This window comes from Octodon degus, unplaced genomic scaffold (assembly GCF_000260255.1).
Source record: "Octodon degus isolate 3935 unplaced genomic scaffold, OctDeg1.0 scaffold00024, whole genome shotgun sequence".
Taxonomy (NCBI): domain Eukaryota; kingdom Metazoa; phylum Chordata; class Mammalia; order Rodentia; family Octodontidae; genus Octodon; species Octodon degus.
In genome coordinates this window covers 10581310-10606428 of record NW_004524600.1, presented here as the reverse complement: position 1 = coordinate 10606428, position 25119 = coordinate 10581310, and the positions used below count along the sequence as shown (strand labels likewise).

General features: G+C 42.9%; 2 protein-coding genes across 3 annotated transcripts in view; both read right to left on the bottom strand.

The window, feature by feature from the left end:
- Window positions 1-2311: 2311 nt before the first annotated feature.
- On the bottom strand, window positions 2312-4602 carry Slc35d3 (solute carrier family 35 member D3). Its single transcript, XM_004628533.2, has 2 exons — window positions 4133-4602; window positions 2312-3141 (listed from the first exon to the last, which is right to left on the bottom strand). The coding sequence occupies exons 1-2, from the start codon at window positions 4569-4571 to the stop codon at window positions 2312-2314; spliced, it is 1269 nt and encodes a 422-aa protein (XP_004628590.1). The 5' UTR covers window positions 4572-4602.
- A 5564-nt stretch (window positions 4603-10166) lies between these two features.
- The window catches only part of Pex7 (peroxisomal biogenesis factor 7), an 83261-nt gene continuing 68308 nt past the window's right edge, over window positions 10167-25119 (bottom strand). The window contains exon 10 of one of the 2 annotated variants that reach the window (XM_023712275.1): window positions 10167-10750. In XM_023712275.1, coding sequence (XP_023568043.1) covers window positions 10742-10750 — 9 coding nt within the window. In that variant the 3' untranslated portion in view covers window positions 10167-10741. Of the gene's footprint in view, window positions 10751-11183; window positions 11869-25119 lie in introns of those variants that run through there. The other variant, XM_004628532.2, reaches the window with a different exon arrangement.

Sequence of the window (25119 nt, the reverse complement as noted above, 5' to 3'; positions counted from 1 at the left end):
CATGTATTGAACCCTGGTTGCCACCCCTGCCTAAGCAGGCACTTTAGTCAGCTGAGCTATCTGGCCGGCCCTCTCCTGGATTTTTCTTATCCGTCTCATACCAACTCCTGTCCTCTCTACCTATGGGTGTCTGTTACTTCCACGCCCAGCAGTCTAGATGTCACTGTGAAGGCATTTCTAAGATGTAATTAATGTCTACAATGGTTTGGAGTAGAGTATATTACTTTCTATAATCTGGGTGAGACTCATCCGATCAGTTGCAGGCCTTATGAACAAATATCCAGACAAGGAATTCTGTCTCAAGAACACAACACAGGGACCCTGCCTGAGGTTCCAGCAGTACAGATGTCACACTGTCCCACCAAATCACTAATTCCTAGAACTGTCACTGTCTCTGTCTCTGTCTCTGTCTTTGTCTCTGTCTCTGTTTCTCTTTCTCTCTCTCTCTCTCTCTCTCTCTCTCTCTCTCTCTCTCTCTCTCTCTCTCTCTCTATCCTCCTATCTATCTAGTTCTATTTCTCTGGAGAACTCTAATATGGTACCTCTACAAGACTATTGGCAAGAAAGAGTTAATCTTTTGTAATAAATGCCAACTTACATTTGTAATCAAAGGGGAATTCTGTTCACTGAAAAACAATCATTCTATCCATTTATCTGGCAGTGGTGTTAGTGCAAAAAAAAACAGACTTCATTCAACTTTGCTGCTTTTCATTAATTCTCAGCTTTACCTTGTAGTAACAGGACATAGCCCTCTGGCAAGCTGAAGTCAGAAATAACGGTTATTTTTTTAAAAGCTTTATAATTCTGACCACTTGCTTCTAACTGCAGCTATTGGAGGGCTTCTACACCTCAAATAGCTTGTAGCTGTCCATGGGAGCCACTCATCACCTGTGAGAACCAGTACATCAGGATAAATTAGAAATCACCACAATTACACTTGCTTGCCAGCTTGTGGAGTCAAACTGATCGAGCTGAAACTTCAGTTTTGCTTTTTTTTCTAAGGATGAAAAATATAAGATGCCACCATGTACGAATGCAAGGAATGTGCTGGCATCTAAGAGCACTTGACTGACAAAGTATCTCTCCTGCAGGGTGCATGGTGCCCTTCCCTCCAAGGATGCTACTATTTATTCCATCTCAAACACCATGTCCGGTGTGGATGGCTTTTACCCCTCAGCATGAGACAGCCCTTCACTTCATAATGGTTTCCTTCACTGGAAAATGTGTCCCTGTGGTTGCTTTGAATCAAGTTGTCATTTAGAAATTTCCCAGTGGGCTGGTGCCCGCTCACCTAACATTAGACACCACATAAGGACAGCAAACAAGAACTGGACAGCAACAATAGGGCATCAATATGTCTAAAATAGATTTTTTAACGACACATTTTTAACAGACTCATATACTTTATTTTGACAAATTTAAGATAGAAAAATATCATAATGTGAATATAGCAGTTGTTCTTTTTGTAACATGGTTCAGGATGTGCAGTGCAACTTGGAATTGCTTATAGGAGGATATCTCTTCTGGCTGGGCTGCAGCCAAAACAAAATTATATTTCAGCCATTGCATCTGCTTGAAAGAATATTACACAATAAAACTTTTTCAAAGGCTATGGCATTCAATAATAAATACTATAAAGCCAGAAACCAAAACAACTTTTTAAATATTTTTACAATTACTAAAAGCAAACTTGACACTCCATAATTAAACCTAAGAGCTCATATAGTCAAAATAGCTTCAACCTTTTTTTTTTACCAATATAGAATAGTAGAACATTTATGTTTAAAAAACAAGTGAAGAAAAATTAGAGTAAACATGATGTTTCAGATGACTCTAAGCAGTAAACATCAATTTAGTGTATTTATAGCTGTCATTTCAACAATATACTCTTTGCTCCACTGGCACTAACAACTATATTTCTATCATCAAAAATGTGCCCCTGGGGGTAAGCTTTGAACTTATTAAGCAATTGTTTTTACACTCCATCTTTGGAGGTGGTGGTTGAAGGACTCTTGGTACATGCAGATACTTGGTTATGGTTATAAAGACAAAAACTAAATGTGCCAGGAGTCGAAGCTGAAACCACCAGTTCACTCTGCTGAGCACCTTCCCACTTCTGTTCCCTGTGATGCACAAGTAAAGCTGAGCTAGTAATTCATATAGGTGCTAACTGTGTTTTTCTGTCCCTTTCAGCTTCTTTTCTGCTTCCCTTCCCTATTCCCCAAAGAATAAAAGTGGGAGAGCCCTCATCAAAAGGTTATTTACATATAAAATAACTGTATGTACATATGTACATACATGCACCTCTCTTTCATGGACTAGGCAACTCTTCATTTTCTATCAAATAATCCTTTTTCATATACTTGGTACCCCTAACTAATCGCCACACTTCCAAGTATGCATCCTTTAAGGACCTCCTACTGGCTTCTTCGGAGCTGACTGATAGGGGTGAGCTCCTAGCTGCCAGTGGGACCCCTCGGGGGCTGCCTCTCACCTCTGGCCCACTCTGCTGAGTGGAGCCACCTGCTCCCTCCCCACCCTCTGACCCACCATTTCCATCCTCCCTGGGCAGCTCCTCCATCACGAAAGGCAGCTGGTCTCCACTTGGTTTCCCTTCCTCTCCTGGGGGCTTCGACTCCAGGTCCTCATAGTTGCTTTGCCTTCTGGTCTCCACAAATTTTGCCACACAGTAAATGATGGAGCCCAAGGTGTTCACCACGACGCCAGCAATGAACAGAGATGTGGGCTCCACGTCACTGAAGGCCACCATGCCCACCGTGATGGTGGCGATGCTCTTCACCACACCCACGAAGCTGGTGGTCACCGCCGAGTTAATGTAGGTGCAGTGCAGGGTGGTGAAGTTCATGGCGCAGCCGATTAGGATGCAGGCCACAAAAATGCAGACCATGGCCGGGTCCTTCCAGCCCGGGAAGGTCCAGGCGTGGATGGAGTCCGTGCTGGCGAAGGAGCAGATAACCAGCAGCGGGGTGGCAGAAACAGCAATGACATACTGCGCGGTGAGTGGCCCGTGCTCCGTGTCTGCACTCGCCTTCTGGATGAGCACCAGGTAGGCGGCGTGCACCAGCACTGCCAGCACGCCCGTGACGTACCCGAGGGGGTCGCCAGTCAGGTCGCCGGCTCCTGGAGCACGGTGCGGGAAGGAAAAAGAACAAGACACCAGGTTGGTGTGGGTGGGTTCCCACCGGGGCCACGCGTCGTGTTCCAAAGTATTCGCGGTTAGCGCCCCAGCTCTACCCTCTGACTTTCCCGGTACCTAAGGGACGCTAACTGTGCCTCGGTCACCTGCTACCGTGTACAGTATCACAGCCAGGCACAATGCTATGAACACGGAGAGGTCCCTTCCTGACTTAGCCCGGGGCCACCCGTCATCGTCTGTCCCTGTCCAAGACCATGGTGGGCTCAGGGTAGGCGCTCTGGCTCCCTTGGGCTGGTACCGAGGTCATCCTCCGACCCGCGTGGAACATCGCATGGGAAGGGGTCTGGTTGGTGGCTCCCTGTCCCGGGCGGGCCGTTGCAGAACTAGTGTCATCTGTACCCCGCACCACTAGGTCCCGGACCGGGATCCCCAGCCACCCCCACCCCACCCCTGCGCCAGCTAAACTGTATCAACCGCCGGCACCAGCCCGCACCTGGGTCCCACACCGACCCCTCCGCCTCAAGCCAGCGGTGCCCCGCACGTCTGCAGTCACCCGCACTGCCCTGGAAGCCCTGGCTTTGCCCCGTCCTCCCCCACAACAGCCCCGTGTGATCCAGGGTAGTTCTCGGCCCCCTCCTTCCGGCTCAGTCCAGGACTGGACTCTGGCTCTGCTCCCCGAGGAAGGGGTTGAGCACGGAAGCCCGGGTGGGGGCGGCGGGAATGGCGGTGCGCGGGGACCGGGGCGGGGGTAGGAAGCGTGGTTCCTTGCTGGGGGACCCTGAGGGAAGTGGCCGAGGCGCTGGGAGGGCTCTGCTGTGTCTGGGGCAAAGTCCCTTTTGTGAGTCTGACTACCGCTGTCCACGCTCTCCACCTCTCCCGGCCTCAGGGTCCCCATGGGGAGCAGGGGAGCTGCTCCGAGCGACTCCGCGGCCTGCGCCGGTGGGTGCTCCGGGGACCCGCGCGGGGCCCGCTCACCTGCCAGGGCGGCGCCGCAGGTGGTGATGAGCACGGCCGCGAGCACCCCTGGCGAGGGCGCGCCGTTCTTGAGTACCAGGACGCCGATGAGCATGGTGACCAGGGGCAGGCAACGCTTGAAGACCACGTACATAGGCAGGCTGAGGCCGCGCAGGGACCAGAGCGTGAGGCTGGACTGCAGCGTGGACAGCACCGCGACCCCCGCGAAGGAGCGCGCCAGGCTCAGGCTGAAGGGGGGCACGGCGACGAGCCCGAGGCGCCGCAGCAGCTCCAGGCTCAGCGCGGCGGTGGAGCTGGTCAGGCACTGCACCAGGGTCAGGAAGGTGAACTGGTAGCGGCTGATGAGGAACTTGAGCAGGATGTTGAGGGAGCCGGAGAAGACCCCGTGCGCGATGGCCACCGAGATGCCCAGCACGCGGCCGCGGCACAGCTGCCGCATCGCGTCGGCCCCGCCGTACCCGGCCGTGGCGGAGCTCGGGGCCCCGCGGGGCGCAGAAAACCAGGGCGACGGGGGAGCCCGCCCAGCACAGCGGCGAGAGGCAGCTCCGGCCGGGCGTCCTCGCGCGCGGCGGCTCGGCGTCCGACTGCCCCGCAGCGGCTCGGGGGAGGCAGGGGCGGAGGCTGGGGACTCCGAAAAGTGGCGGGGTGGGGGGTGGGGGCCGGTGTGAGGAGTGGCGGGAATCCTAGCGACGGCGACGTTTGAATAGGTGACGAGCCGCCGTGGATTGTGTCCCGCGGTTTCCCAGCGGGGAAGACGCCGGGCGGCTGCCAAAGGGCGGGACGGGCCTGCGCCCCTCTGCCCCCAGCGCCACCGGCCAGCTCCTGCTGTCCTCCGAAGCCGCCGAGCGGTGGAGGGAATCCCGGGCACAGCTACTGACGATTTTAGAAACCTCCGTGCTCTGGGAACAGGCACCGTTTATTGGTCGCAACAAGTGAGGGCGCCCCCAGGCCCCTTGCCCGAGTGCTGCAGCGAATTTTCCACCCACTGTCTCTCCCAACGCAGCAGCGGGAAGAGAAACCCACCGGTGCCGGCGGGCGGCGCAGCCCCTGCTAACTCTAGATCCGGCGCCGACTCCGCGACGCTGCGAGAACCCGTGCCCTTGCTGAGCTCTGGAGCTCCGGGCGGGTCCTGCTCGGCGCCGGGCGCTGCGCCCCGGGTTTGCGCACCTTTTCACAAGGGTCTTGGGAGAAAGCGCGCTGCTCTGCCGGAGCTTCCGCGGGCAGATACTGAAGTGGAGGCGCACATTCAAGTGAGGCTAGGATGTGAAGGGAGGCAAAAAAAAAATTAATTAATTAATTAATTAATTTTTTAAAAAGAAAAGCAGAAACGAAGTCTAGTGCAAGTAGTCACTATCAGTTCTGGAGGATCATAAAGGCGGTGAGGCCCGAACGGTAGCGAGGAGGGTTAGATGCTCCGGCTCTATGGGGCCGGTGGGTTGGCAGGAATCCAGCGTCCTCCAACATGCCGGGTGGCCCCTTGGTTGCCTTATTAGATCCGCGGAACGAGTTTCAATGTTTGGGCCAGATCGTTTTGGGGAACAAGACGAGGACAAAAGTATGGGTACTACCTCCCCTCAGCAGGGTACACCTTCGTCTCCAGGATTGTAAACTGTGTGCTTTCCAGATGGCTGAGATAAAAAGAAACCCCCACTCCCCAGGTGCCAGACTTTAGTGACTTTGCTATTAATTCAGTGCCCTGGGAAGTAACTCCGAAACGGTACGGAACTCATAGCTGCAGAGCCTCTCGCTCAGCCCAGGCGATCGCTAAGCGCAGGCATGATTTAGTTTTTTCCGCTACCTGCAATTTGTGGCCTTGCCAGGGTTCAAGCTCCAGGAAGAGCTCTAAGCCTCTACGCTCCTCCCCTTTCGGTTGCTGGCTCCAGTCCACTTCTCTTGGGCTCCGGAGAAGCAATCTCCTAAACTGCAAATGCTGCACCGCCTTGCCTTGACACACCCGATCTATTTAGCTCCCTCTGCCTCTTATTTTTCCGTTTTCCGGGCTAAACCCGACCCTCCAGGTCAGATGTTGAAGTGGCAGAGGAGGAAAAAAAAAAAAAAATACAACAGGGATCACAGCATCACTGTTTCCTTCGTCTAAGCCGGCCACTTTTCTGTTGTGGGTGCTCACTTTGGTGAAAGACAGATTCCTCTCAAGCAGTTCACTGGTTTATGTACCTAGCGCCTACTAGAGCCACTTTCCTGTCCCGACAGGTGGACATTCAGGAAAATGTTTATTAATGGTCCAGAATGCTAACTTTCCAGGAATAACACTGGACTGCATTACACTGAAAATATGTGCTTCCGGTTCCCCGGGGAGCTCTTGGTTTTTATTGCTAAAAGTTGTGGTTACACACTACTGGCTATTTAAGGAACTCTGTTCAAGGGCTGGTGTTATTTCTCTAGGAAAGAAGTCTGAAGTAGCAGCTTAAATTATGTGTATGTGTGTTGTATTTACTCAAGATAGAGACAGATTAAAAAACTGAATATTAACTTTAGAAGACATCAGCAATGAGCAGATTCCTGCTTCTAGGGCTTATTCTAATTAAAGGATGGCTGCCTAACTATCCTAAGTGAACATTATGAAGAAGTGGCAGTGTACAGTGGGTTTGCAGATGATTCATTTCTTCCAGCAAGCATAATTGCTTCCATTTGTGATACTAACATTAGGTAGAAGACTGGGGGCTGTTTCAACTACCTTTCCCATTTCATTTCGGCAAGACTGTTTAGCTTAATATCTTAAACCTACAGCAGCATGAAACAGTACATTTTCTCCATATTATGGCATAGGTTCTTTATTATGGCTCTAAAAAGAAAATAAAAACTTTAATCCCACTTCTCAGTTGCTAAACGCCTAACAAAAGGTGGGGAAAGATAACAATACTATGTTTAGCAAAGTTAATTGAACAAGAATGTGGATCTGAGGTCAAATGGCTATTTGGCCAACTGGCCAAAGTATCAAGGGTCTAGACACAAGCTCTTTATCTTTAGAGCTACTCAATAAATATTAGTGGCATCAAATCAATCAGTTCATTCAACAAACATACAGAGCAAGTATTCTGTTCTAGGTAGGCTGTTAAGCCAGAGAGAATTGCAAGAGGAGCACTCAGGTAGTCCTTAGGGAGTCACAGGTTGGGGGAGGCAACACAATGGAGCTAATGCAACAGGGAAGTCTTCCAACAGGAAGGGGGAGGGGCGTCCTGGAGGATAATTAAATCAATTTGACTGGAGCAGCAGGGAAGAAAAAACTTTTTTTTTTTTTTTGAAATCTTACTTAGGTCATTATTTTTTATTGCATTGTAATATGTAAGAGGAAAACAAATTTTATAACTAATGAGTAGAGTTTAAGATCCTGGGTTTGATCCCCAGCACTGAAAATCAAATAACAAATGGATTTATTTCCCCTTTTTAAAAATAATAAAATTGGGATACGATCCAAGTGTCCAGAATTCAGAATTTGATATTTAAGAAAGCACATTGTGATCAGCTTTCAAGATGGTCGCTAATGATCTATTGCTTCTTCATATTCACACCCTTGTCAACTTCCACCCTGGACTAGCATGGCCTTTGTAACCAACAGAAGATGTGGAAGCAGGAGCCGGTCACTACTGAAGTTTGCTTATAAAAGATTAAAGCTTCTGTATTGGATTTTCCTTCTCTTCCATCACTTGGTCTGGGGAAAAAACATACCCCAGGGACACCACAGACAGCACGGCCAGTACTTGAGGCTTGCTAACAGCCATGTGAATGAGTGGGAAGCTGATCTAACATGGAGGTGACAGCTTAACTAAATAGCAGAATGACCAGGTCCATGACCAGGACCAACAACTCAGCTAAGCTGCTGTTGGATTTCTGGCCTATAGAGGCTATGAGACCATAAATACAAGTTGCTGTATACAACGTTTTGAGGAGACTTGTTACATAGAATTAGACAACTGACACGTGACTCTAGTGTTCCATGTCAGGACATCACTTATGCTTTTAAATGACTGTTCTATCACATCACCTTTGACCAACCATGACATAATGCACATTCTTAAATATCTGTTCCAACCCATACTTCAGGTACTTTAAGACCTTGTAAGCAGAACTGCTGGGTTAAAGGGAAACTTAAATTCTTGATTTATTGCCAAACTGCCTAAAACATGTGTAATACTGCCCTCATGTTAAACAATATTGGATAATGTTAATATTTTAAATGTTTGCCAAACTGATGTACAAAGAAAGGGAGATACAATTTTAATTTGCATTTCTTGGCCATCATTGAGACAGTCTGAATAAACCTTTTTGAAGTGTATTAAACATCTGCCTTTTTACATCAATGAAATGTCTATTGATACCCTTTGTCCACCTTTGTGTTTGGTTGTCATAGCGACTTTATGAGTCTTTATAAATTCTGGATATTAACCATTTGTTATATGTTGCTAATGTATTTTTCCATTATATCCTCTCCCTAAACTTGGTGTTTTCATGTTGTCAGCCTTTCTCTTTAGCATCTCATACACTGTAATTTCTAAAATGGTGGGTAAGAATTTGCCAAGTCAGTACAGCACACTCAAGGCACACAGAAGAGGTTGGACAAAGAAAAGAAAACCTATGTGATGTCCACAGGGAATTTGTGTGTTGCTCAAGAAGAGAAAGAATGCTAGGAAGAGGAGCAGGATTAGCCAGAAGACCTGGCTTCCTGGTCAGCGAGCCAGAGTTTCTTCCTATAGGCAATTCTGCAAAAAGAGAAAGGCTTTCCACTGAAATTGGGATAATCAGATTGCAGTTTAGATCAGTCTCCGGCAGCTGTGTTGAGTAGGATGGCTCCCAGGGCACAGAATTGGGAATAGACAAACTGTTTCAGAAGCTACAGTTGTCCAGAGAAAATGGATTGAACTGTAGCAGCAGTTAGCGCGAGGGGAAGAGACAAAAATGGAGAAATATTGAGGTGGTGAACGGGGAGGAACAAAATGGTGTGCTGGTCTTTAGCTTAGCCTAAAGGTGTACTTATCTGGACTCTATAGTATTAGGCAAAAAGATCTGGGCAGGAGGAGGACCGGGATTAGTAAGGTACATTTGGGTGGAACAAAATGAGTGCAAAGCCTGTGGAAGACCTAGGTGGGGAAGAGTGTGTGTGTGTGTGTGTGTGTGTGTGTGTGTAAGTAAGTAAACTTAAGTGGGTTAACACATCCAAGGAGAGGCCCTTTAAGTAAAAAATTAATAAGAGCACATCTTTGGAAGAGCTCAGCTAAGTACCACCAAAGGCAAAAAGGACAGCTGTCTCTCAGCCTGGGTCTCCAGGAGGCCAAAGGACTCTATAAAATCACTGAGAGTCAGGCTCAGACTTTGAGGTCTTCAGACTTGGGAAGCTGATGTTTCTCAGTTTTCCCAGGGAGGGCCAGGATCTAGTCACCAGTGTTCCATACCTTGATAGTTTCTCAGAGAGCCAGTTTTCGCTGCTCCTGAGGTGGCCACATGGCAACACCAAGGGCTTTAGACACAGCTACTAGCAGACTCCAAATGCAGTCTCATTACTTCCCGGTTCTTAAACCTTCTGAGCGCCTTGGCTTCCCTGTCTGGACAACCAGTAGGCCTGCCTTGCAGGCAGGTTGGAAGGATTAAAGGGGTCACACAGGCAAGAGATCTCAGAGAATGCCCAGACCACAGATGCACGGCCGGCGCTTCCTTTCCCTTCACCCACTCGAGTGCTGCCCCGTCAGATCAGCGCTGACAGCTGTCCATCAGTGGCTGAGCTGAGCTCCTGAGCTACCAAGAATTCAGACCTCATGATATGCTCCCCTGAGAGAGAACCCGCCACCGCTCCTTGTTTTCCAGGACTAGCTCCAGGGAAGAAGCTGAGGAAGCGCTCAGCCCTGCTTTCACACTGACAGGTTCCCAAAGGCTAAGTTATGGATTATGAGGTTAGGGTTCTAAACACCTCTCACTCCCTAAAATAGAGGAGGAAATGACTCAAGGGAGATGTCAGGTTTTAAATCAGTAATTTTTGTTTCAAAAATACATAGTACATTATTTTATTAGATAATCTCTTACATTCTAAAGGAAAAGGAAGTTTATTTCATTGTAAATATGAGGTGCACTTTTTTTTTTTTTTCAGTCCTTTTTAAGTTATGCTGCTACAAAGCACACGTTCTGTGGCCCTGCTGTGTTCAGCCACACCTTGACATGATGCCTTTAGTTCAGGTGAAGGGAAGCAGCATGGAAAGGCTCCAAGAAACATCCTGTGCCAACTCTAAGAGGCCAAACACTTTGCTCACTGCAATCCACTTAGACTTAGTGCATCAACATAAATACTAGTATTGCTGATGGAAGAATCAAAGTAGGCTCTGTTCCCAGAGATTATTCATGCATTCAACAAATATTTATGGGCGTCTTCCATGTGCCAGGCCTGGTGTTAGGACAGAGTCCCTGCCCTCAGGCCACGGGCACAGGGTTGTGTGACTGACAGGTGTACAAGGCTAGAAGCCTGAGGCACAAATCTTTGGGCCGGTCCCTGGAAACAGCCCTGAACGCTGGGGTCTGCGTTTTCCAGTGCCGCTCTGGCTCCACTTCATGTTTTGATTTCTTCTCTGAATTTATGCTGTCTTGCTTTGGTATCTTCAGTTGTCATCATTTTTTCTGGAACAAATAAACATGTAAATAAGATAGTATAGATTTTTTTTTTTTGCTGTAATTTCAAATATATTTTGTTCTTTACAAATTCTTAAAGCTTGATAATGTAGAATTTCTGCCATATATAACACATTTTAATAGTATGTAAAAAAAGTACATTACAGAAAGCAGTTTAACAATGTCCTTTTAAATTATTTCTTCCCCCAGTTTCAGTACCTTAAAGATTTCTCAGAGATTGAGGGAGGCAGCAAGAAGGGTTGCCAGCATTATTTGGGAATCATTTTAAGGATGTTTGCATTAGCCTCAATTGGCTTTAAGACTTCTGCTTAGTGGACAGATTAAAAATGTTTTGACAGTAGGTAATTGGGAAGGGGGAAATACAAAATCCTATATATAATACCTAAAATTCAGTAATGTTAAAAATGACAGGACACCTTACCTCACAGCATTCTATGTTCTTAGAGCACAGCAGCAGAGCTGGAGAAAATTTCTTTCAGCCATGTGCTAGGCACATAGTAGATGTTCAATAAAGGACTTCTGAACAAGCTAAATCTTTTAGAGCCCAAATGTCAACCACAGCCCCAGCCACATCACTTATACTGCTGTATTTATAATTATCTAACATGTCGTACTGGGTATGCCATAAACAATATACATTCAAGACATGCAATCTATTTTGATTTTTATAAACAGTTGTGATATTTACATAAACAAATAAAAATGAAACATACGACTCTCCATATAGTCTATTGATCTCTCATATTTTAATCCATTTTACAATACAGAGATTACATTTTAATCAGTAGTACAAGATACACCAAAATATCGATTATGTCTTGGGATTTTAAGGTATATGGCTTATGTACCAGGCTCGCAGAATGACCCAAAGTCTTTATTACTAGCTGCCTCAAAACTGATTCCGGGGTAAATCTGAAGAATTGGAAATCTGAATCTCACATGGAAGCATAACATCTATGTTTTCAGTAGCTGATTTATTTGCTGGTAAGCAATTCTTTGGTCAACATCCTTGCTTCTGTCCAGGGCAATGCGTCTCAAGCAGGAATCACAGTAAGACAAGCGGGGTCATATATTTTTACTGTTTCATCCCAAGAACAGTCAGCCACCTACAAAGCCAAAACAAAACAACAAACACAAAAGTTCAAAACTAGCAAGAAAAACCAAAGTCATTTAGTAGGTACATCATTCTTTTATACAGGAAAAACCAGGGATACCTTTTTGAAAAATGGCCTATTTTCTCTCCCATGGTACATTGTGGGGATTATTTCCAATGGACTGAAGTTGCCTCCAAGGATTTCCTCCCCGACTGGAGAGTTACACAATTCCCTACCTCTTGAGCTAAATGTTGAAAAGATGCACTAGTAAAGATTGAGCTGAGATTTTTGCTTTAGTGGATAATTTTAAATTGTTGTCATATGGTATAAAAGAAAGAGAAATACAGCATCTTGAGTAGAGTATTGTTATGGCTTATGTCTAGATGTCCCCCCAAAGACTCATGCAGTCAAGGCAGCAAAGGTTTTCAGAGGTGGCTTTGGTCCCATTCCGCTGTATCTCCCTATTAGTATCTTCTGGGATGGTAATATCTATCTTCTTCTTTTTTTTTTTTTTTTTTTTGTAATATCTATCTTGTGCCATTGAATGTTGGAAGTGTTTAACTTTCTTTTCATTGGTAGAGAGTCTTTGGCACATAGTAGATGTTCAGTAAAGGACTTCTGAGTCTTGCAGGGAAGAGTTTGCCTTAAATCTCAGAGGAAACTTTGGGCTTGGACTTTTCAGCAATGCTGAAATTGTAAAGACATTAAGAACTGCTTTTTTTTTTCTTTTTGCAGAACCAGGGATTGAACTCAGGTCCTTGTGCTTGCTGGGGAAGCACTTATTCCACTGAGCCATCTCCCCAGCCCCAACAACTGTTGATGGTGGACTAAATGCCTTTTGCATAAAGGGATGTGCATGAGTCACTGTGCCCTTCCCAAGCCTCATGCAGTCAGAGGGGTTCTCTTTGAGAGTGGCAGGATCTGGAGTGTACAGTGATGGGATCAAGTGTTTGAATATTAAACCAGTCCACTGATTGGTTTGGTATAGTCCTGGCTAGGCTTGAGGAGGTAAGTGTTACATCCAACCTAGGGTGGGTAGCCTGCATAAAATGTAAGGGAGAAAAATGAGGGCTCACGGCCTCTCACCTGCCTGTTTGCTATGGCCTGTTTCTGCTCTGCGATACCCCTCTGCCATGCTACCCTGCCTGATCATCAGCTGGCTACAGACTAAAACCTATAAACTATGAGCTAAATAAACTTTTCTTTTTTTAACACTGGATATTGGGTATTTTGTCTCAGCTATGAGAAAAGTAACTAAGGTAGTTTTTTGTTTGTTTGTTTGTTTTTGTTTTTTTGCGGAACCAGGGATTGAACTCAGGCCCTTGTGCTTGCCAGGGAAGCACTTATTCTACCGAGCCATCTCCCCGGCCCCTACTAAGATAGTATTTTTAAAAATATGAAATAATGTTAGAAAATTAAAGCTGGGTATTTAGGACTTGGGAGGAAGACAAGGTGTACCTCTTGCCTTCACAAATGGGCTCACTCCAGACCAAGTGTGGAAAGCCTTCAAGAGACTCTGAGATGAAGGACATGGGACTTTCACAGACCGAAGCCTGCCACAGGAAGAGCTGAGCTAGAACCAGAGCTTATACCTGTTGTTGTCTCCATTAAAGTGGTCCGTTGTCAAAGGCAAATTGCCCATCATTATTTGCCTAATCCTGCAGTTATAAGTTTTTATACCATGAGATACAGGGACATTGTGTTAATTTACCCCTGATTCATACATGTGTGTGTTTTCAAGTATTGGACCTTTAAGAATGTAAAATGTCAACTATTGCAAAGAAAAGAATCAGAGAAGTAGGACAGGCCTCACGCAAAGTTCTATAAATTATGTTTCTGAATCCATACTAAATACTCTTTAATCCATTTTCTTATTTATTCAGGACTTATAATAACTAACAAATGTCAAGCCACTGAATCAGCAAATGTTCATAAATCAATACTTGATAATACATGAAAGATCTAAAACCATACTGTTATACAGAATTATGGATTCAAATTAATGAAAATGGCATTTCTCTATTAACTAATTCCAACTATTTCTATAATTTTAAATAAGTTCACAAGCAAAAATATTTTTTAAAATGTACTTTACTAAACTAAAAAAGGCTCTAGATCCTTTCAGGCTGGCTCTGTGAAGACTTCCTGGTAAGGAAAAATATCATACCGCATGCTCCCTGCGATAGCGTATCACTGATACCATCAGCACCCAAGGGCTTCTGGCAGCACTGCCACCCCTTTAATTCTAGGCCCCAGTATCAGTCCAAGGTCCACTTAAGGTCCCACAGTAGCTATCAGTGGTCAGCTCCAAAGACATTTTAGAAAGACTGTGCTAAAAATAAGACCTGACAGGCAAACATTAGAAAGATTTTACTAAGATAAAAAGTGTTAGCAAAAAGACAAGGCGAAAGGCGCAAGAATAAATAATCCGCTTCACAGGATGAGGTGCACGCAGCCTCCAGGTGGCGAAGAGGAGCCTTTCCTAGCTCCCACCCTGCTCCTCCAGTCCCTGGGAAAGCCTCCTGGCCAGGCAGTGGGAAAGCCTCCTGGCCAGGCAGACTCCACTGAGGACAAACTCAGGTTAAGGAGTGAGGAGGGCAATAAAGTATCTCCTCTTCCATCTACCACGCGATCTGGGACCTCAGCCTAAGACTCACCTCTTTGACATTAACTTCCTGTGAAAACACTTGTGAGAAATCAAGCCAGCAAAATATTATTTGGTGTCCTCTCTGTGGATCATGGTAGCTATTACCATGATCAGCCTTTCTGGGTTACCTGATTTCATGGCCTATGTCTTTCACTGTCTTGGATGAGACCATTTTATGATTCTGTACATTATAGAAAACTGCTCACAATTCAAGTTATTCTAATCCATAAAGGCAGCAGGGATTGTTGTCCTATGGAAATGCTGCTGATAGCCAAGATTCACCAGTTTTGCTCCTATTACTAAATTCATTTCAGCACTCAGAGGATGCCTATATGTGTCTGACCTTTGGTTCGTTTGAGTGAGCTGTAACATCTTACAGGCATTACATAAATGAATTCGGCAAAATCTTTGATACATGTTCATTAATACAGCTATGAAAGTCACAATCACCATTTTGGAAATTATCCTTTAACATGCCTACTAACATGAATATAACTTTATTTGCCTCAACAGGGTAACTATTATTTCTGTGGGACATGACAATTCTTGTTTCTTTTTTTGAGACAGTCTTGCTATGTAGTTCAGGCTGGCCTTGAACTCACTTTATAGCCCATGATGGTCTCAAACTTGCAACGATCCCCTCCTGCCTCAGTTTCCCGAGTGCTGGGTTTACAGGCGTGCATCACCACTCCTGGCTGACAATTCTTGTTTGTTATACGATACAATACAGTAAGTTAACAGTAAAGTCACTTCATTTAAGAAACATTATGGAACAGAGAGAAGGGATAGAGAGTTATACGAAAGGAGAATAAGAATAATGTCTAAAATTGGGCATGAAATTAAAGGCAAATAACATAAAACAGCATGATCAATATATAACATAAAACAGCATGATCAATTTTCCAATTTTAACAGCTTTTCTTAGTACTTAGACTATCAGATAAATTATCCAATGCCAAAGAGTGATTTAACAAAAGATACAATGTTCTTCTGCATAAGTTATTTTTTAAAAAGGTTTCAGTCCTCAAATAGGGAGCCTGCCCATTTGCTCAGTTGTTTAAGTGCCTGCTTAAGCAAAGCAGTCAGGCGCAGAATTCTGTGGTTCGATCCCCAGATCCTCATGCGTTACCAGACCTGCCCTTAAGGCATCTTTAGCCAGCAAAAAAAAATAAAAAATTAAAAAAAAAAAAGGCATATTACAAAACTGGTTTCCTAAAAGTATTTGCACATTAGGCAGTGGTTATATATATATATATATATATATAATTATATATATATATATATATATCAGGAATTGAACCCTGTACCTCACTCTTGCCAGGCAGGTGCTACACTGCTGAGCTATATCCTCAGGCCTGGTTCTCAAATTTTAATGTACATTAGAATCATCTGGAGGTGACAGAAAACTGGTCCCATCCTTTAGCCCTGGTTCTCAAACTGCACTCAGCATTTGTGACATCACTTAGGACTAATAAACACCCTTTATCTTTAACGCAAGGTCCACAGGCAAGCTTCACAGGATCCGCAAATGCAGCACTTCATGTGCACGTGCCTTTTGGGAGGAGGGGAGAATGCACAGGTATTTGTAATCCAGGGGGACGAGGACAGGGTTACTGGGCCTAGGAGAAACTGCAAAGGAGCCACTGAAACCAAGTTGAGGACAATGGTTGCATCTGGGAGGAAGGGGTACCTGCCAGAGAAAGAGGGGACGATCTGTGCAGAGGCACGGGTCAGAGGGAATGGGGACCTGGGCAGTCCAGCTTCAAGGCCACTGAACTGCTTTCGAACACAAACACTTCACTTTGGCTAGGAGGCTTTCGCTGAGTGCACACTGGGGTTTCCCGAGGGCTGGCGCAAGGCAGCGCTCTCCTTGAGCCCCTTCCCCCGCAGCCTTCCTCCTCCCGAAAGCTGCCACAGGGATGCCCTCACTCCTGAGCCCTTCCGAATTTCCTTCAACCTGACACCAAAATGCAAACCTTCTCATCATGGCTCAGTTCTCAGTTAAATTATCAATATTTTAGGAAAAAACGATTTTCTTTTTTTTTTTCCTTCAAAGTTTTATTGATAAACAGATAGCAATGAGACAGTTTCAAATCAAATCGGAAGTACAGTTTCAACAAATAATACACTGCATATATTCTTCTTAGTGGTTAATTGCTGTACAAGATGCGGACTTGTGATCCTATTTACAAACACCATTAGAACAAATCATTCTATTCATTAAGAGAATGCAACTATATATCTATCCCAACCACTTTGAATACACAGATACAAAATGGACATTCATCGGTATACCCCATTTTTTCTAAGTTCCGTTATTGAATATTATAGGTGTGTACACTCAGCAAAATATTCTAAAAGAGTCCAGTAGCCATAATTGCAATGGGTCTTCTGTTTAACTGGCAATGTCAGAAATTATTGACCTGAGTCCCCCACAGCTCAACTTAACAGCATGGCTTTATTTCCTATATTTCGTCTTCATACTTTTCTACTGGATGGTTAAGACCAAGGTAAAGCAGGACCTACGCAAACATTGTATTGCTTTATTTAATGTGGAATCAGAACACAGAGTCAATCTGCATTATTTACTTTTAAAAGCTGCTATTTTCCGGGGAGTAGAAAATAACTAACCATACAGGGTTAGTCTCCATGTAAGATATATTTTTAATGATCTCCCTTTAACTTTTATGCAGCAAAAAATAGATCTTAAGTTCTAAGAATAAGCTCAGTAATGAGAAATAAGAGTTACTTGTTATTGCACTAACCTGTCAATTTCTTTCAAACATACAATGAAACATTCTTGAAAACTAAATAGAATTTTCATATTTACCAATACAACCTAGTAATTTCCAAATACCGTGTGGCACAAACATCATGACACTGCTGCTTATGCAATACTTGAGGGCAAAACATTTTAACCTTTTTTCTATGTGTAAAATACAGATGCTACACAGCCAAAACTTATTAATGAAGCAAATGCTTTCAGTAATTAGAACTTAGTGGTGGGTCAAATAAGATATGTTAGAGGATATCTTCAATATTAATGGTTATAAGTGCAGCCTTTTCTGTTGTTTTTATGACAGGGTTTCACAACATAGACCAGGCTGACCTCAAACTCGAGATGCTCCTGCCTCTGCCCCTTGAGTGCTGAGATTATAGATGTGTCACACTTTCCAGCTTAAATGCAGCAAAAATTTTAGAGAAGAAAAAATTATAATGAAAATTCCAGGCTTAAAATACATATAAAATTTAGAAAACAGATTTAAATCCTTGAACTTTATCAATTTTCTTTGAGTAAAAAAATTATTTAATATGGCTGTAAAAATAAAGTTTCCAACTGAATCATTAAGAAATTTACTTTATTGACAAATTTTCTATTCCTTATTTATCATCATTATTCTTTTCCTCATAATTTTGTAGACAATTATTTTTGCCATTAGGAAACTTGTTTGATCTACTGTACTTATCTGTTATGACATATGGCTTCCTTGGCAAGAATGAATGTGAGAAACAGGCAAAAAGATGTACCTAGAAGGCATGTCTTCTGAAAAACAAACACTAATGTCAACTCTAAATTTTGCAAAGGCAGCTTCATTACATTACAATATATTAATTTTTGGCTAATGAAAAAAACAAGTGTTACTCAGCTGTTACAACAGAAGGTGACTACAGGGGAAAATGTGACTTATTTTGTTACTGTTGCTGGATTTGTACAGAAATAGAGAGTTGACCAAAGCACTAATAAATCTTTTGCATTTATTCAAGATACTTAGCACATACTTATCAGGTACTCTGATACATTATATATCTTTCTGCACTCAGAATATTTAGTTGACACTCAAAATACATACTGAAGCAAGAAGATATGGTGAAAAGGAGACAAGGAAGAAATTCCTTGAATTCTTAAACATACAAATATTTTGTATAGGCAAAAGTGGAAGAGAACAAGGGAAACTCATGAAAACAGAGATAATAAATAATCAAGCATAACTGGCCTGCAACAGAGAACTACATACGAAGGTGAGAACTAAAATTAGAAAGAACACAGATTGCCTTGAACCTTGAAAGCAATTTATAGTTCAGAATCTACCTGAAGGTTATGCTACCCTTAAAGATGTATAGGCAAAGATGACATAATGAAAATGACAATTGATCTACTAGTTTGTGAGTGAAAACCAGCCCACAGCCCACAAGCTGTCACACGTCACTCCTGACATGTAGTACGGCAGGAGGCACATGGTCAGAGTGGCTTAAGAGCATCACAGGAGTGGTAGACCATGAAGCTGAGAAAGAGAAAGGCCTGCGAGGTGGCAAATACAGTAGTAACTGTATTAGACAACAAAAGCCTAAAAAATGGTAGCAAGAAGAAAAACATTCTATTGCAGGAGCATATTTCTGGCCATTTATTCCAGTTTTATTTTGTGGGGGTTTTTGTTGCTGTTGTTTGTTTCATTTTGTGTTTTCTTAAGATGTGCTTGATGCTGGAACAGTCCAGCCTACGTTAAGAAACAGCTCTACTGCTGAGCTACATTCCCAGTGTCTTCCAGTCTGTTGTAAAGATCACTTACTTAAGTTGTACAGTTTTCACCTTGAGTCTTACCCGTTTTATTTTTATTCCTCCATGAATCCTACACACACACACACACACACACACACACACACACACACACAAACGCAGAGTTATTGTTGCCATGTAAAAGTACTTTTTCTCCTTTGGCTTTCTGATGATTGCTAGTATAAGGTATTTTTGCATATTTATTTTTCTTGACCCTATTGAACTCACATTATTTTAATGGGTTTTAAGTAGATTTATTTCGATTATTCAAGTTGACAATAATATTAAGTACAAGAAGTGCTGGTGGCGGTGGCAATTCTCATCTCCTCCCCGACTTTAATGACACCACTGATATAATTCAGGTCAAGGACCAACAAAACCAAATTCGGGTTACGGAAACCTCTCCCTGAAAGCAATGTTGAAACTCGAGGGAATAAAAGAAAGAGCTCAGAAACCAGTACTAAGAGGTACAAATAAAGTACAAAGGAAGCAGGGCAGGGAGAGAGGCCTTGCTCAGACCTAAGACATACTGGTAAACATAAATCATGAACATGATGCCCAGTGGAGAGCAGAGAGACAAGAAAATTACGCTGCTTCTAGCCCAGCTCCTTCAAGCAGCCAGGTATGGAGCAGGTTAGGAATACTGGAGAAAAGAAGGTACCCACGCACATGGCACAGTCGAGGCCACCAGATAAAGGGCCAAGCATTGCGAGCATAAAATTTACGAGGCAGCTTCAAAGGGAAGGGACACAAAAGTAAGATGACTAAGACTGAGTGTTGGAGAACATTTACTTTTAGAAGGATGGTAAGATAGAAATAAGCCAAGGAGAGAAAGACATTTATCAAAGATTTTAAAAGATTAGCAAGGCATCATTAAAGTAACAGGGGTGAAAAGTTTTTAAATGTCAAAATATAGCCATATAGGAAAGAAGTTTAAGAAAAGATTAATTTGTCTTTCAGGAGTTCACTGGTGATGCTTTTTGAGCTAAACTTCAACTGAATGATGAAAAGAAGACATACAGGTTAAAGGAATAAATTTTGGGAAACCAAAGACAACGAGTAAATCCACTAGTTCTAGATGTTTAATCAGAGAAGAGAAATAGAACTCTCTGGTAGTGAGACAAACCAGCAAGATCAAATGGCAGAAAATTCCACAAAGCTTCAAAAATAGGGAAAAAATACTTAGTCAGTATTCCTTAGTTATACTAACTTAGATAGTTATTTGTACCAGAAACAGTGAATAACTGAGAAGCAAACACACTTCGATGAGAGAACCAATGAGATAATTAGGAACTCATAGAAAGAAGAAAAAAAAAATAAAAAGAACACAAGTATTTAGAGTGACAGTCCTGCAAGAGGGGACTTTGTTTTTACAAACAAGTGGGACATAAAGTCACATTTCTAGATCCTGAGCTTGAAAAGGTCTGGGAAAAGATACTAGAAAACATAAAGTGAAGCATGTGCTTAAAAAAAAAAAAAAAAAAAAAAAAGACTTCAACGGTAGGCTAAGACCAAGAGGCCAGATGAAGTTCTTTTAAGAAAGTAATTTGCTGTGTGCCTACTCAGCACACTTTAATTTGCTTGTGCCTACTTAACACATTTACCTGGTTTTCAGAAACAATGTTTATCTATATCTGAGAAAGGGAAAGAAATAAGGAAGTGCACAGTGGTAGTGGGCTCGGGTGTCACCAGTCCCGGCAAGCATCCCTGCAAGGGCTGCCTCAGAATGCAGAGGGCGCAGACAGGCCCACCCGCCCAGCCCAGGCACACTAGGGTCTGGCTTACCGCTGGAGCTGAACAAGGGCTTGTTATATAACTTGAAGGGGACACCATTACACAACTGTGAAAACATCAAAGAGCAAACAGTGGAGACCAGCGCCTGAGGATGCTAAACGCCTCTGGCACATGTTCTGAAAACCCTGGAGCTACTCTGTGACAGAATCAGAAAAGGTCTCCTGGGATTAAAAGGTGAACAGGACATAGATGTCCTGATACCAATAGGACAGCCCCAGCCCCTTTCTAATGCCCAATTTTTCAGACTTACACTGAGAATTTTAGAATATTTTTGCCCATTGTCAATCTTTTAACTTGATAACTGATGACTATAGAAATAGATTTGAACCAAAACATAGCTGAATTTTTAAATGATATCTAATATTTTTAATAAAAAAATTAATAAGTACACTTTCAAAAATACATCTGAAGAACTGGTTTACATCGGAACCAAGTCAAACCATCTTGTGAAACAAAATGAACATATACACAATTTCTTTGACCTTACTTTCAGGAAAAATCTGTAGTAGTTGCATGTTCCTAGCATGGGTAGACTAGGATATTCATTCCTTTTCTCTTTCAGTGCTAGAGATTGAATCCAGCACCTAGTGCATGCTGGGTAACTCTCTGCCAGGGAGCTACCCCCTCAGTCCTAGAATATTCATTCTTAGACTATGCTTACCAAGCATTTAAGGAGTCCCAGAATGACACAGGGTATGAAGTACAACTACAACTTTGAAAAACATACATTCATAAAGAAAAAGATTAGAAGAGAATAGTTACCACTGAGAAGGCAGCAAGGAGTAAGGCTGGGGAGAAGTTTCTGGGGTGCCAGCAATGGGTGTCTTAACCTCGATGGAGACTTAACTCCCTGGGCTGTGCACTGAAAATAGGGGTGTATTTCAACATGGTTGTTGCACTACAATTAAAGGGTTCTTTAAAGAACTAAAAAGAAGCACAAATGAGTTTTTTTTTCTATCGTGGTGGAAGCATCAATAATCCTTTTCCTTTTTGCTAAATATAATTTCCCAAATTTCATTGTGAGAAGAAAGTTGAACTTCATTAAATACACAGAGGTTGTACCTTGGAATGAACTGAGAATGTCTACATTAAAAGACATTAAAAGGGGCCGGGGAGATGGCTCAGTGGAATAAGCACTTCCCTGGCAAGTGCAAGGGCCTGAGTTCCATCCCCAGTCCGCCAAAAAAATAAATAAATAAAAAATAAGAGACATTAAAGAGGAGTGGGAGAGAGAGCTCAGCAGTCTAGGCACCTGCCTGGCAAGCACAAGGACCTGGATTCGAATCCTGGTACCACATGCCGTGCCAACCCCATGCTGAGCCAGCCACCAAAACCAGGTGTGGTGGCACATGCCTGCAATCCCAGCTCTGAGGAGGCTGAAACAAGAGGATCACTACAAGTCTGAGCTATATAGCAAGACCCTGTATCAAATACATAAATTTTTAAAAAGACATTAAAAATAATAACTATAACCTAAAAGAAATATACACAGTCTGCCAAAAAAATGTACATACACTTCAGCAAAAGAAAAATGGTATAATTTGTGTTTTTTTTCCACAAATGGCATTACCCTCATATGGGAAACCCTAGAGGACGCTGTACATCCCAGCTGCATACTATGCTGCTTAGAGAAGACACTGAAAATGCATGTGCAACAATCCCAGTGATCAAGGCTACCCAAGCAACAGTTCAGCACACTAACAAATGTCTGGGAGCTCACGGCCCCCACTTTGAGCATGTCTTGTAATTGCAGAGGCCAAAGGAAATATTATATTAATATCACAGTGTCTCAATAAATTTGGCATTAAAAAACTTATCTAAAATTCTCTTTTCCTGGCATGTGTACACAATCTTTGGCAGACTATATAAAGATAAGTGAACCTGCATCCAACTTACAATACTGCATCAAATAGCACCGAGAATTCAAAGGAAGAGGACCAATGCTGCAGAGCTCTGAGTCAAGAGTTCTAAAGATAAATTAATATAAAACTTCCAATTATGTAATGGGTATATTGCAGGTCTAGTATCACAAAAATGAAATCATAAAAGTACTATTCATTTAAAATAATAAGGATAACTGAAGAAAGAAAAAATGCTAGTATTGTACAAATCATGATCAAAAAGAAAAGAAATCAAAGAAAATTTTTCTGAAGTGAAAGATGACTATGGCCTGGTTAACAAGAGGGGGCGTGGAGTATCTCTCAGCAATTATCCTTTAAGAATGACCCTCAGACACTTATTTGTCAAGTTTTAAATCTTTAAAGACATGATTTTACATTCTGTCAAGAAGAAAGGCCATGTAAGAATGCCTTTAGACCTTTTTTTTAAAGATCCCAAAGAAGGGAAAAGCTAAAAAGAAAAAGCATTATGGATATAAGGACTCAGATAAATCTCTTTAAAGACAGAAACTATATTAAGATTGTCATAAGGTAATGTCAGGAAGACCCCGAAGCTGCTAACACCACAAGAGACAATAGGCTTCTGAAAGCAGATGGAAAGATACTGAGAGGTGAAAGGCATTTTCTAAGAGAACAATAGATGAACAAAGGATGAAATTAAATTAACTTGCATTCGGTAAAGCTGACCACATGCTGTGAGAATAAAGGTTATCCTTATTGTACTCACATGCAATATGTCAAAAATTACTTACACCACAAATTCTACCAATGAAAATTAGTGTGGTAGATGTTAAATGAATTTTTCACAGCTCCTCACCTCAAGAGCTGGCACCCATATCCCACTCTGAATCCTGACTGGACTCCCAACTTGCTTTGCAACAAAAGGAATGGTGTGTGACATCAAAGTCAGTCCTCGAGATGCCTTGTAGCTTCCACTCTGGCCTTCTTGGGAGCATGCTATTGCTAACTGAAGCCTGGGCTATACACACACACACACACGCACACGCACGTATGCACACACGCACACACACATATGCCAAGGTCCAGAAAGTGAGGGGTGCCATACACCTGAATGAGGCCATCTCAGTCCACCTAGCCCGAGTTAAATCACAAGATAACTGGGACCACCGGAGGGGTTGCGTGAGACCATAGGACATGCTCCCCAAACTGCTCACTCACAGAACTGTGAACACATACCACTGCTGTTGTTCTAAGGCTCCAAGACTTACAGCCTAAGCCATGGAGCAGGCAGTCACAGTGATAGAGAAATGATAAATCAAGTGAGAGAAAAATGTGAAGTTATACAAAAGAGCTGATTCTTATCTCCCCTAGAAAGTTCAATATTTTACTTTATAAAAGCATAATTTATGATAATATAAATAATTCAAATATCTGAATTAGAATGTATTTTTAGATATGTGAAAAACCAAAGATTGGCTGGGATCATTATCTAGTTTAAAAGAAAAGTTTGAAGTCCACAAGAGAGTAACAATAAAATTAAGACAAACAGAGAGAGGGAGAGACAGACAGAGACAGAGACAGAGACAGAGACACTAAATTTCCAGAGGAAAATATTATGAGCACAAAATTGAAAATATACAGGTTAACTGGATCCTAGAGCTTGGAGTTGGAAAGCCTCTTTTCTCATCTGAAATCTAAAAGGTCCAAAATCATCTACTTTTACCTTTTAATTGGAGTAGTATTTACTGTATTTACATTTAATGTAATTTTTGACTTTTTTTGTGTGTAGGGTCTCACTACACAGCTCAGACTCATAGTAATCCTCCTGATTTCTGCCTCCCTAGTGCTGGGGTTTACAGGCATGTACCACCACGCCTGGACTCCATCACTGGCTCAGTGCACCCAGGGGTGGGGCCAGCAGGGCATGCGGTGCCAGGGATCTAACCCTGGCCCCTGGACTTACCCAAGCAAGCACTTAGTCCACTGAGCTATACCACCAGCCCTTAACACAATTTTTGATATGGTTGGATTTAAAGGTTTTCTATACCAAAAAATCATGTCATCTGGAGATATTTCTACTTTTTCCTCTCCAGCTTAAATGGCTTTAATTTCTTTTTCTTATCTAATTCCTCTGGCTAGGACTGCTAATGATGTGCTGAATGGAAGTGGGAAAAAGAGGGCAATCTTGCTTTATTCTCAATTTTACCTATTCTTATTCTTTTTATTTCTTTCTCTTGTCTAATGGCTGTAGCTAATGATTCCAGAACTATATTGAATAGGGGAGGTGATAGAGGACATCCTTGTTGTGTACCAGATCTAAGAGTAAAAGATTTCAGTTTTTCACCATTTAGGATTATGTTAGCTGTTGGGTTTTCATAAATGGCTTTTACCAGATTGAAGTAGAGGCC

What these genes read in the sequence shown, in the direction of transcription:
- Slc35d3 (XM_004628533.2), bottom strand. Translation starts at nt 4,571, where the DNA reads ATGCGGCAGCTGTGCCGCGGCCGCGTGCTGGGCATCTCGGTGGCCATC. An exon ending in CTGCGGCGCCGCCCTGGCAG is followed by an intron (nt 3,142 to 4,132) that starts GTGAGCGGGCCC and finishes ACCGTGCTCCAG; the next exon opens with GAGCCGGCGACCTGACTGGC.